This window comes from Canis lupus, chromosome X, assembly GCF_003254725.2.
Source record: "Canis lupus dingo isolate Sandy chromosome X, ASM325472v2, whole genome shotgun sequence".
Classification (NCBI taxonomy): Eukaryota; Metazoa; Chordata; class Mammalia; order Carnivora; family Canidae; genus Canis; species Canis lupus.
Genome location: NC_064281.1, coordinates 81,106,183 through 81,119,880, shown reverse-complemented (window position 1 = coordinate 81,119,880; position 13,698 = coordinate 81,106,183). Strand labels below are relative to the sequence as shown.

At 37.8% G+C, this 13,698-nt stretch overlaps 2 protein-coding genes across 13 annotated transcripts in view; one reads left to right on the top strand and one right to left on the bottom strand.

Moving 5' to 3' along the window:
* The window catches only part of DNAAF6 (dynein axonemal assembly factor 6), a 43,179-nt gene extending 40,167 nt beyond the window's left edge, over positions 1-3,012 (bottom strand). For 2 of the 4 annotated variants that reach the window (XM_025431510.3, XM_049107635.1), the window contains exon 1: positions 1,987-2,160. The gene's annotated coding sequence lies outside the window, so the exon portion shown is untranslated. Of the gene's footprint in view, positions 1-1,986; positions 2,164-2,857 lie in introns of those variants that run through there. The other 2 variants (XM_025431511.2, XM_025431512.2) reach the window with 2 other exon arrangements.
* NUP62CL (nucleoporin 62 C-terminal like) overlaps positions 1-13,698 on the top strand; it is a 94,185-nt gene that overhangs the window by 16,566 nt on the left and 63,921 nt on the right. For 2 of the 9 annotated variants that reach the window (XM_049107632.1, XM_035711990.2), the window contains exons 2-3: positions 732-815; positions 1,997-2,179. The exons of 2 other annotated variants lie outside the window; for them this stretch is intronic. Coding sequence is in view for 3 of the 7 variants with exons in the window: in XM_049107630.1 (XP_048963587.1) it covers positions 3,535-3,566 (32 nt within the window). In the remaining 4 variants the exon portion in view is untranslated. Of the gene's footprint in view, positions 1-731; positions 816-1,996; positions 2,180-3,128; positions 3,281-3,448; positions 3,567-13,698 lie in introns of those variants that run through there. 5 more of the 9 variants (XM_035711994.2, XM_035711991.2, XM_049107630.1 and 2 more) reach the window with 4 other exon arrangements.

Genomic DNA, 13,698 nt, shown 5'->3' with positions numbered 1-13,698 from the left:
TGAACTTTATTGAAAACATTAAAGTTTATTTGACAGAAACATCACATTGTAAAAACTAAAGCAAGATGCCTTTTTACAAACCATGCAGTATTATTCATTTATAAGGCTATCTTTTACCTGTAAATTTGAGATACATCAGGTTCATCTTAAACCTGGCAACCAAGGTCATTTATGATGTCACCCTAACCTAATTTTCTGCCACTCCTTATTCTCCTACATGCAATCTGTGTTCTGTTAAAAACTGAATTGCTTATTAAACATACCCCATGGGGCGCCTGCTTAGCTCAGATGGTTAAGCATGTCTGGGCCTTTATTTCCACTCTGGTCATGATCTCAGGTTGTGGGATTGAATGCCAGCTCCAGGCTCCCACCTCAGCGAGGAGTCTGCTTTGGATTCTTTCTCCCTCTTCCTCTGCCCCTCCTCCCCAAATAAGTAAAATCTTAAAAAAATACTCTATAATCTCCTGCCTTTGTACCCTAGAATGTATTCTTCCTTTTGCCTAGACTACCCAGTGTAGTGATTTTTTTTTAAAAAAAGAACATTCTAGAGCCCCATTGCCTGAATCTGGCATTGCCACATAAACAGGCCAAGAATAAATTGAAATTAAAGAAAATTTAAGTAATAGTTTCATTAAAAACAAAATATATTGCTAAATAAATTTGAGATTTGGTTATTAGAAAATAGATTTTCTAGGCCCTTTGTTTTTATTTCTCGCACTCTCCTTTGCTAGGCTAATACCAAAGGCAGAATTTTCCAGATAAAGCCTATGATTTGCCCACATCAACTTGAGCCATTGGGGCCTTCATACATAAAGGTATGTATGATTGGGGGAATCTCTCTTGGTACTAGCCACAAAGAGCTAAGGAGACAGACACTTCAGAAACGGCTCATTACAGAAACATAGAAACCAGTTAGGGAATAAACAAGCTCAACCAGGATGGCTCCAGACCCATGGCACTGAAGCAGTATCAGTAACCAGGGATTAAGTCTGACTCTGGTTGTGAGGGCTGGGGTCATTCCTTCTATATTATTTGCATCCATCCACAGTGTCAGTAGAGATGATTGACTTGAACTAAATGGAGAAAAATCTAAGTGAAATTAGTAAAAACCTTGAATAACAGACTACTCAAAGGCAAATGTTATATTAATTCAAGTATATATAGTAAATAAAACCAGGGAAATAAGGAATCATAGCTAGTATCCTTTGGGAACTTGTTTAATAGGTAAACACATACCCCTATGTAAAGCCCTGTTTATAGTTGAATGATCTCAAAGAATTCAATATCCATTTACTCTCTTAAATTTGGCATTTCTCTGGCAACTTTATTCACATAATTCTTATTTAGCAACTTCTGAATTAAAATTCTTCTGAAAATACAAAAGTAAACATCATCTCTGCCTATGTCTGAATTAAATTACAGTATGTTGGCTAATTTCTTTTTTTACATTTTTGACAGCTATACATATCAATGATTATTAAAAATAATTCATTTTTTACTCTGTCTTTACAATACCAAGAATGATTTCCTTTTTTAGGTCTCAAACTTTCACTGCCATAAAATGTACCAAGTCATAAGTAACTATGAAGACTTAACAGGGTTTTTTTTTTATAAATTTAAAATATATTTAATAGGAAGATGATTTTTGAAAGTACCCGGAATATTTCATAAATGAGCCTCTTTTAATACTTCCTCTATTACAATTTATTTTAGACAAACTCAATACACTTGGCATTTTTTTTCTCTTTAATCCTCATTCTCTACCTCTATCTAAAAAGGACCTGAGACAGCAAATTTTCCTTCAGTGCTTTGAAATTTTCTCCCTAAGTCAACAGGCCAGTGATTAATTTCTTTGGGAAACAGTTTCTGTTCTGAATCCTTGTCAGAACAGGAAGCTCTTAGGAGAAATGACCCCTACCACTCTGGTCAAATTCTGTTCTCTCCCCTTTGATTTTATTTTATTTCATTTTTGACACTGTTTCTTACCTTTTGACAGGTATAGTCCAACGACTATAATACTTACTCGCCTGATCCACCCTCGGTGAGCCTGGGTGAGTAGCAGGCTCACAAGTAGTCTTCGCACACGGCGCTTCAGCCCACTTAAGTGCCGTCTGACTGCTTCTCGGTCCTCAACGGATCTGACCAACGTCCGTTGGAACCCTCAGGCCACAGTGTTCAGGTTTGCGCAAACAGGCCATTGTCCATGTAGAAAGTGGCACGGGCCAATATTCTTTCAATTTGAACAGCATTGTACCCCTTAAATATATATATATATATATATATATATATATATATATATATATATATGAATATATATGACAGATTTGTATATTTAATATATAAATACAGATATATATTTATCTCTATATATACAGATATATATATATTATATATATATAATCTCCCAACCAAGCCCTTCTGGTAAATGATGCCTGTGTATGTAAAACACAAGGAACAGTGGGTTATCTGGAGCACCCAGATCTACCTATAAGGGCACAGTTTTCACTCTCAAATTAGTGTTACAACCATTTGTATGTGTGAGTTGACAAAGGGCATTGAGAAGCCTTCATGTGTTCATTTTGGCCTTCAGACGGTCGAACAGCATCTATTCCCTAGTATTGTAAAACCGTCCCACCTCTCACAACCTGAATAGATTTGAGTTTTGTTAAAGCTGCCTCCGGTTTCTAGTGTCTAGGTCAGGGGAACTTAGGGAAAAGGTCTGTTCTACTTGTTACTTGTGGCTTTTGGGGGTATCTTTTCAGAGTTAGAAGTACTCTAGAGTTCTCCTTAGTTTTTCCGATAGACAGGGTGTTTGTGGACCCTTTCTTTCCCCTTCCTAAGGTTCAGGTTTTCTCACCTGGGTCAGTTTTCGGGTCGCTGGCTGGGCGGAAAACAGCGGAGAGCTCCGCGTCTCTCTGTTGCCTAGGTAACAGTTTTGTTGCCCCCTCCACTCACCACCTCCCGGGTTCCCGCTTGACTTTCCTGGCCAATCACAGAAGAGTTTCCTTTGAAACAACACCAGAACCAACCAATCCGAGCGCGCTCCAGTCAGGGTCAATGGCCGCCCTCTCGGTTTAACTAGGTGGACCCCAGTGAAGTGTCTCTCAGCGTCACTCCAGCAGCAACCTGCCTGCTGTAGAGGCCGGTTTTTTTTTTTTTTTTTTTTTCTGGTGGGATTAGGCCCAGGCCCGCCTCTCCGACCGCTTAGACAGTCTCGGAGGTCCTCCCCATTTCTTTTGGATTCCTGACTGCGAGCGGCGCAGAGGCGGCAGGCAACAGGGTAAGTTTGCGGGGTTTTCGTTGGTCCCAATCCTCAGCGGGCTCGCTCATCTTTGCACTTTTCCTGCAAGTGAATTCCAGACTGGACAACTGATCCCGTGGATCCGGGACATTGGTGGTGGAATGAGAGGCTCGGTGGCCCGGGGGTTGAGAAGGTTTTGCTGCAGCTCTGCACGCGCTCCCCACGCCCCCTCCCCGCCCCGCGACAGAGGCACGTGTTGTGGTTCCGTCCTAGCTCAGCGTCTCTCTGTGTGCATGCATGTATGTGTATACACCCGCGCGCGCAGGTAAGGGGGTACCGCGCTTCTTTGCCTCAGCTCAGCTTGTGTGTGAGGGGAGGTGTGTAGGATAGGATCGCGCTTCTCCTCAGCTTAGCGCGCGCGCGCGCACGCGGGGCGTGTTTGTGTGTAAGGTGGGATCGCGCTTCTTTTCCTCCGCTCAGCGTGTGTGTGTGTGTGTGTGTGTGTGTGTGTGTACGGTAGGGTAGGGTAGGGTGGGATCTAACTTATTTTCCTCTGCTGTGGTGGGCAAGACTTCTGGCGCCTGAAGGGGGGAGAGCATCCCTGCTGCCGCTAGAACTACAGTCCCACTCGCAGTAACAGAGGGGACCCGGCGCCCTGCTTTTCCCGCCTTGGAGCGGAGAAACGCAGGCGCGCCGCCCGCTTGCCACTGCTTGGCAATCTGAGTGTCTTCACTTCACGTAGAGGTACAGTTGTGACACGGGTTTCACGTAAATTCCGTGGTTTGGTTTTGAACAAAAGGGGCAAAAGGGGATGACATAATAAGCATTTGGACTTTTCGGAACTGATTAGTTGCGTTGGATTGTGGGGCCCCTAATTTGTTATTTGAGCGTTGTGGGCAAAGAGCGATAGAATGGCTTTAATGGATGGTTACATTTGGTTAGCCAGCGATTGGAATTCGATTAATGAGTTCACTAAATTGCTTTCCTTCTTTTGGCTATCATGGTTTTCCAGCTTCCATCTTATCTGGTGAAGGCGACAGTGAAGCCTGAATAATTGGTCCATTCTACTTGTTATTAGCACAGCGAACAAAATAAATCGAGGTATAATGTTTAAGTTATTAGCTAAAAGTAAAGTTACTGGCTTTTTGGCCAAATTAATTATACCACAATACCCCTTATGACTATAGATGATTGGAGTTTAAGTGTCTTAAATTTTATTTCCCTAGAAATTTGTGGAACTTAGGTTTATATGCTCTTTTTTGATTGCTTTTTTGTTACTATTCTACTCATTGTGCAGTATTCTAAGTAATGCCTAGCTAGTACTTTTCAGACCTTTTTGCTGTAACCACAGTAAGAAATTAATTTTATGTTGTGACCTAGTATATACATATACAATATATAATTGACAGTCATTTCACAAAAACAATACTTAACTACATGCAATTTACTCTGATTATATCCATTATATGTGTGTGTGTGTGTGCGTATTTTAATGTAGACCACAACCCACTAATGAATTTTCATTCAGTTTGAAAAATATTGGCTTTCTATCTTTGGTTTTCAAACGTATGTGTTTAGGAATCACACAGGATGTTTGTCACTCTTGGAGAGGAAGAAAATTTTTCTCTGACCCTCAAGATTCTTCTAGGTGGACTAAGACTTAAATTGTCATGAGACAGATTAAGAGGAGAAAATCAATGTAATTTTGTACATAAGGGGAATGAATCTACAGGTGAAATTCCAGACAAGCAAAAGGAGGTATATATGTCATCCTGAACTAAGGAGAAAAAGTGGTCTGGGATTTCAAAGGGAAGGAACACAACTCGCTAGAAGATGAAAAAGAGTAAATGTTTGGTAAATAAAGGTTTTCTGGGCTATTCAGAAATCATAGGACATAGAGAGGACTTTAACCAAACAGGCTTTGCTAGGTTCCTTCCTGTCTACTTTGCCTAGTTCATATTATAATGTTATCTATGCTCATAGCTCTCTTGCTGGAACAGGTCCTTTATCTAAAATCTTTCGGGCAGCTGTGTGTGTGCATGGGGGTGGGTGGTGGGGTTAGTTTCTTCCTGAGTCTTTGGGCTTTGTTTTCTGCTCAGCATAATCTTTGGTCCAAGTCGCTCATCTTGAGGATGCCTGCCTTTGGCCCCTAAATTGCAAATGCAGTTTTCCCTGGCTCCAGGTTCTGTGTGTCTGTGGTGGGGAAGGTGGTTCATAGAATATATTTGAAGGGCTTGGTACAGTGCCAGATGTACAAATATTCAATAAATAATAGTTTACTTCTTGGGAAACAAATGCTATTCATCTTTGGGGATACAATTGCCCCTAGCAAGGTGGAATCCAGTGCTAAGCACTGTTTTCCCCAGGATTTAAGAGGTAGGCAAGTAGGGGATGAGCCCTGGATCTGAGGTGAATCTTAGAGTACTTGAATTCCATGGAGAATTTTGTAAATACAGAAACTTAGAGATAGAACACAAACATTACAGCATTTCCGTGATTAGCCCAGGATCACATTGTCAATAAATGGATCTCAGCAATAGAACTCACTTAATCAAGTGTAATATTCTTGATAGCAGGTCAGATCTAGAGGCAGAAGTGTAATATTCTTGATAGCAGGTCAGATCTAGAGGCAGAAGTTTAAACAAGTCAGAGAGCTCTGACTTGCAGAGGCTATAGAATTTCTGGCTTTTGACTACTAACTTGAGTGATCTAAACAATAAAAAATACACCTAAAAGTTTATAGCTATGAAAAAGAGATTTAGTTTAGCTAATTCTTCTATAATATATAGAACAACTGTCTGAAAACACTAAGTACGTAATTTTTAAGCCAGCATTAAAAGAAATTAAAGATGAAAAATTTCCTCCAATTCTACAGCAAAAAATATAACTGTTATTTCTGTTCCCTCCTATTTTATTCATATGTACCCATATTTTAAAAAAAGATTTTATTTATTTATTTGAGAGAGAGAGTGAGTGAGTGAGAGAGTACAAGCAGGCATAGGGGCAAAGGGAGAGGGAGAAGCAGACTCGCCACTGAGCAGAGAGCCTGAGGACATGGGCTCCATTCCAGGACAAAGGCAGATGCTTCACTGACTGAGCCACCCAGTGGCCCCATATGTACCCATATTTTTAAATTCTCTTAATCCTTGCTTATATAGATAGGTTTTGTTCCTTTTATTTAATACTGTTCTGGGAATTTTTTTCTATGTGGTTGATTGTTTTCCTTTTTTAAGATTTTATTTATTCATGAGAGACAGAGAAGCAGAGACATAGGCAGAGGGAGAAGGAGCCTTCTCGTGTGGAGCCCAATGCGGGACTCGATCCTAGTACCCTGGAATCATGATCTGAGCCAAAGGCAGACACTCAAACACTGAGCGACCCAGGTGCCCAGGTTGATAGTTTCCAAATTTTTTATTAGTAAAAGCATACTAATGTTCCATAGGAGTGAGATGGCCATAATTTACTCAGTCTAACCACAGAAAATTCATTTCCAGTAATTTCATGTTATCAATAACATTAGGGTATCCCTGGGTGGCTCAGCAGTTTGGCCCCTGCCTTTGGCTTGGGGCGTGATCCTGGGGTCTCGGGATCTAGTCCCTGCATCGGGCTCCCTGCATGGAGCCTGCTTCTCCCTCTGCCTGTGTCTCTGCCTCTCTCTCTCTCTGTCTCTTATGAATAAATAAATAAAATATTTTTTTAAAAATAGCACTATAAAGTTTGGGTTATTTAAAATCATTTATATAATTTTTACCTTCCATGAAACTCAAGAGGAATCCTAACAGGAAGGCCAGGGATCTAGACCTGAGATGCTAGTTTTTGTCCCCAATTAGATGTATGAATTTACCTGTCTAGCTTTCTGTTGCCAGAGCAGCAGTGATCAACCATAATATCTATTGTACATATGAATTAGACTGGATGCATTTTTTAACTAATAGGTATAGACATTTTCAAAATGACTTACTTTACAAGATATGTGAACCATAGCAGATTTGAGCAGATTCAAGTGCCATAATAACACTCAGGCTGATTAGCTTTCCTTATGAATATATTTTCCAAAGATTGTATGAGTGCATATTCATTTGTAATTAAAAAAATTTTTTATAAAGGAGCCAATTAAATTGGGAGAATAAAAGCTATAATTGGCCTTTATTAGTGCATCTCCCTTTTCAAAGCACACATATTGTCTTATTTTCTGCCATTCTAAAACATTAACTAGTCCTTCTTTTTTTAGAATTATAAAGTATTTCAGACAAAAGTACAGAGACTATTCTACACCATCATCCATGTACCAACCAAAGATGTAATGGTTGTTAAGATTTTGCCATATTTTCTTTAGGTTATGTTTTTTAAAGAACTAAAACATTATAGCTAACTCTTTGTACCCCTTCCCAGTCTCATTTCCTTCCTATCCTGGAGAAAATTGTTCTTCTGAAGTTGTTATATATTTTTCTATGTATGTTTTTACGTGCGTTCAAATGTGAAAGGCCATAAATGATTTGTAATCTATTCTTTTGTATGCCCTTTAATATTTACATACAATGTACCATATTTGTCTTCTGCAACTTACTCTTCTGCAACTTTTTTGGGTCACCATTGTTTTTGAGATTTATCCAAATGGCTAAATATAGATAAAGTTTGCTTTTATTGCTGTATTCTATCATGTAACTATGCCACTTAAGAAAAATCTCCCTATTGTTATTGAACATTTAGGTAGTTTTGAGTATACAAATATTCATATAAGTCATACAAATACTGTATGATTCTAATATGAAGTTCCTAGAATAGACAAATTCATAGAGACAGAAAATAAAATAGAGACTACCAGAGGCTGTGGGAGTGGGGAATGGGGAGTTATTTTTCAGTGCCAAACTCTGTATTGGCATTGAAAAGGTTTTGTAAGTGGATAGTGGTGATAGTTGAACAACATTGTGAACATACTAAATGCCACTGAACTGTATGCCTAAGATGGTTAAAATGATAAAATATACAATATTTTACCACAGTCAAAAATGGCAAACATAAGAATTATGCTTATTCTTCAAAGGCATATACTTGATGCCATGGTTTTGGTGGAATGAAGCACTGAGAAAAGTGAGATTTATTTTTTATTTTTTTTATTATTATTTTTTTAAATTTATTTTTTATTGGTGTTCAATTTACTAACATACAAAATAACCCCCAGTGCCTGTCACCCATTCACTCCCACCCCCCGCCCTCCTCCCCTTCTACCACCCCTAGTTCGTTTCCCAGAGTTAGCAGTCTTTACATTCTGTCTCCCTTTCTGATATTTCCCACACATTTCTTCTCCCTTCCCTTCTATTCCCTTTCACTATTATTTATATTCCCCAAATGAATGAGAACATATAATGTTTGTCCTTCTCCGACTGACTTACTTCACTCAGCGAGATTTATTTTTTAAAATAAACTTTAAGTTATATTAGCCAGATCTATTTTTCCTTGTAAAATGATAGTTTTTTTGAAATTTTTAAATGACTACTATTATTTACATGCTTGTGTAAGGTTTTTTTGCATACTGTGCTTCAGAAGTCTCTGGGGTCTTTTTGTTTGTGTTTTGCTCTACTTCTCCAGTATTTTGGGGAGGATTCATCTGGGTATGCCTTTGAGGCTTTCTTTTTGCATTTGAATGCCGTTCTTCCTTTGTTTCTTTGATTAGCTCTCAAGTGTTTTACTCTCTTTCTTCTCCCCATAACACTGTTCTTCCCCTTTCTCCCAACCCCCATCCCCACTCAGTGCTCTGCCATCTTGGGTCATCTCTGCCCAGATGCCCAGTTTCCGAATAGCCATGCCTTCTATTTGGGTCTCTGTCTTCCACGTCTGCCCACTCATAAGTTTCCCTCCTGCACACATACACCCTGCTTGCTCTTTCATCTTTCTCAGGGCTTCCAAGATTCTTCCTCTCTCCAGTCCTTCTGCCCTTTGATCCCACCTCTAGTCTCTTCCCTTTTCCAATTTTGTAAGGGCTGTAGGCATTTACTAAGAAAGAGACCTGTTTCATGGCAATTTATAGTCTTCTACAATGTTGTACTTTTCATATTTGGAAAGTTGGTCTTAATTTTGGTATTTTTTTAAAGAAAATTTTTTTTCTGACTCTTAAAAAAATAGGATTCTGACCTTATAGCTTTGATATATTATTGGATGAAGGAGGAAAAAAGAACTTAATGTGAAAGAAAATTGGTAAGTTATACTGCTTAAGATGTTTAATATGAACTCATAGCTAATGTACCATTTTCAGTAACCCTGTATTTTATTGTGGCATAAAATAAAATGATCATCATTACAATTTTGATTCCTTCCTATTTCCCTTAAAAATGGCTGGGCAAATTTTACCTGTCCCTCTCCATTTCTCTTCTGGGGACTCAAACATTTAGAATAAAACATTAGTAACTCAGTTTCTAATTCTAGAGTTGGCATCCATAACTATTCAGTGGCAAGTAAAGCACCTACTATACTTGGAGGCTTACATTTTTCTACTTTCTGGGAGGCTTTCATGGTGGAACAAGGAGTTTCTTCAGTGAATTTGTATTTTCCTTTGCTTTTCTGCCTCTCTCTTTAGGTTTTGGTAATTAATGATATGTTAAAGAATCATACATGTTATCAGACATTGCTATTTATAGAGATGGCTTTATAACGTGACTAATCATGCCAGATCACTTAGTCATGAATTTTTAAAAGATTTTATTTATTTATTCATAAAAGACAAACAGAGAGAGGTAAAGACATAGGCAGAGGAAGAAGCAGGCTCACTGTGGGGAGTCTGATGCAGGACTCAATCCCAGGACCCTTGGGATCATGACCTGAGCCAAAGGCACAATCAACCACTGAGCCACCCAGGTACCCCTAGTCATGATGTTCTTGAGGTGAAGTGAATTAGTGGAACTTAATGGTTGTCAAGTAACCAGACAGGTTAGGGGGAATGTTGCCTCCAAGGAAGAATAGTCTATTTGCTTCTGAGAAGGTAGGAAACAGTTTTAAAATTTCATGGTTGAGCTTCTATGCTAGTCACTGCTTGACCATCATTTCTTCAAGTGATGTCAGGGAATAATGGCATGAATGATTCCCCCAAATCATTTATACTTTATGAGACAGAAGCCTCTAAACATTTGTGCTGAAATAGCTTATTATAGGTACTCAAGCTTGAGTTTATTTTGTTTCTGTCATTGAGATAGAGACTCGTCTTTCTAATAATGCATTGCTTATGCTAATATCAAAATGGAAGTATTGTGACCATTTCCTTCACTTGGCCTTGGGGAAGTGATTTAGTATTTCAGAGACTCAGTTTCCTCAACTATAGAATGGAGATCAAAATGCCTTCATGATTTGTTGTGGGTAATTGGAAGATAAGGAGTTTCTGATTTGATAAATGCTATCTTTTATCTTTTCCCCCTTTATATTACATAAGAGATTCAAGAACTTAAGTGGTAAAAGATGTGTCCTAAAATGACCTACCATAATTTGTTGGCCCCATTCAGTTTTTCTACGACCCAGAATACTCCTAGGACCAATAAATGATGATAGGTAATACATAGGATAATCTCCATGCTGATAAATTAGATAGATGTATGGTAATTTTTTGAATTGTAATTTGAAATCCAATTTATGTTCACTCCCTGGGCCAGCTACGAGAGGGCTGATATCTCTGATTTGCTGATCCTTCACTGACAGTGAGGAGAACCCCAGCATTACATACTGGAAAGCTTTCATACAGCACTTTACATTAAATTAAATCAGACAAGGAGGGCCCTTTATAAACTTATTGTTAAAAAACATTTTGGTTACTCATTTAGCAGAACTGCCCGAATTGTAGAGGTGAGCACACCGAGGTTCCAGTGCATTTAAGTGACTAGTACAGTCTTATGGGCAGGACTCATTGAATGTTTTTTTTTTTCCTATCCAATTGTTGAGTTAATTCAGTAAGCCCTATTGAGATTGGACTGTCCTGGCAGGGAGCATCTGCCCATTTCTAGGAACTTTTTCAATGAGCTCTAATGATTTATGGGGGCCTAGTAGGTTTTCTGCAGAAATCCTTTACCAACCAGTATTTCTTTCTTAGAACATGTGTGCTTGTGTTTAAGGCATCCAAGATAGAACTGTAAGCTGGGCTCAACATAAAAAGCTGTAGTTTTGTCAACTTAAAGCTCCTATAGTCAGGCAGTGTGGATGAAGAGAAATTGAGGTTGGCTGGAGGAACTCATCATGACAGAGACAGCTATTTCCACTCATAGCCATGTATAGGGAGTATAGACTTGTTTTCCACTTTTTCTTTTTCTTTTTAATTTTTAAAATATTTTATTTATTTATTCATGAGACACAGAGAGAGAAGCAGAGTACACAGGCAGGGGGAGAAGCAGGCTTCATGCAGAGAGCCTGACATGGGACTAGATTCAGGGACTCCAGGATCACGCCTGGGCCAAAGGCATCCGCCAAACCGCTGAGCCACCCAGGCGTCCATGTTTTCCACTTTTTAATAAAGCAGTGATATACATAGGGAAGCTAAAGTGTGCTAAGGTCTTGTTTGTTAAAAAAAAATAGGGAATACGGATTAATTTCAGACTGTTAGAAAAACATGAATGTAGATCTGTATGTTACAAAGAAGAATTCAAGAAAAAAACTCATACAAATTTTTTTTTTTTTTTAAAAACTCATACAAATTAATAGAATATGCAACTTACAAGCATGGGAAAAATAAAAGGAATAGGGAAAATTCCATCAATTCAAATATGCAGACAAAGATAAAAGATGTATACTCTGGCAAATCAAAAACACAAAATAAGATGGAAGAAGTAAGTCTAAGTATATGGGTAGTTACAATAAATGTAAATAAATTAAGCTCACTTATTAAGAGACCCTTAGATTGGATTTAAAATTTTGCAGTTTTGCTATTTACAAGAACTATACTTAAAATGACTCAGAAAGTTTGAAAACAAAGGGATGGAAAAATATACATGAGGCAAATACCAACCAAAAGAAAAATTGTGAGGCAGCCTTAATGTCATACAAAATATGATTTAAGGCAGTTTAATAATAAACAGACATTTCACAGTAACTAAAGGAAAAAAATCTTCAAAGAGGCTATTGACTATGAACCTATGCCGTAACCACATAGTCTTGAAATATATAAAAACAAAAAGCAATGGGATTATAAAGAGAAGTTGACAATCCCTAATAATAAAGGAAGACTTTTAAAACACTTTTGTAGAAAATGGTTAAGGAAAACAGATTGAAAAATGAAAAAGCATAATATGAAAGATTTAAGATCTAAATGGAATGGAAGGGAGAGAATCTTTGATGCCAAATTTTTAATGACAAAAATGCATTTTTAGTTCAAATGTGAATTTTTTTTCAGATTTTTTAGGTAGGAAAAATTTTAAGCTACATGCTACATTCAACAGGAAGATTCTTAAATTAATTTAAAAAGAATAGCAAGTCTACAAATACAAGGGGACAGGAAAAAACATGCCACCTTTGATGACTACCAGAAAAGCCTCCTTTGGCCTGCAATGTGACATTGATGACAATACCTAAATCTGAAAGTATCAATTTCTATTACAGTCTCAAAACCAAAGTTTGGCAACAATTTTTTGACATTTATATTACCATATATATTTATATATAATAAATATATAATACATATAACTATATATCATATAACAGTAATCTATTATTATAATATAGTTTATAATAACATAATAATTAAAACCTCAGGAAAGTGGTACCCTTGGGGAATGTAAGAGTAAATACAGCAAAAACTCTTACTCTGCTCAAGATGCCTTTCTGTGCCTTCTAGGACTGACTTCTTACACTTGAAATATTACACTTTGACCATTTGAGGCTTACATTTAATAAGTTTTAACATGTGTCTAATAATAATGATAAGCATGTAGTAACTAAGACATTAAAATAAATATTGTCCTTCAGAATTACCCTTGGGTAGATGTTCACTTACATCCATGACACAAATACTACTCAAGATACCATATGTCATCAACTTTAAGAGGTACAGCTTTTCATATTTTAGACCTCTCTGAAATTGAATGAGTCTGAACAGTCGATGGTGTTTTACAGTCCCTTTTGGCCAGGCAGAAGTTGAGTTGTTCCTGTGTGCACATGCAATATCAAAATGTCTAGGATCAAAACTCGCATAATAGGTGGTTTGGGTGGAAATCCTGAGACAACGGGGGATCACCTTTAACTCCTAGAAACCAGTGGTTTTGGGCAGAGAATGGTGGAAATGGTTAACCAGATCTAGTTACTGATTTTGCTGAAATGAGAGACAAAAGGGCACTAGTCTACATATTTGCAAAGCTGACCTGAAAGCATAGTTCAGGGGCTTTTAGTTCTCTTAATGAGTTCTTTTGCTGTATTTATGTAATCTTACATTCCCAAGCATACCACTCTCCTGAGGTTTTAAATGTTATGGTACTATAAATGATGTTTTA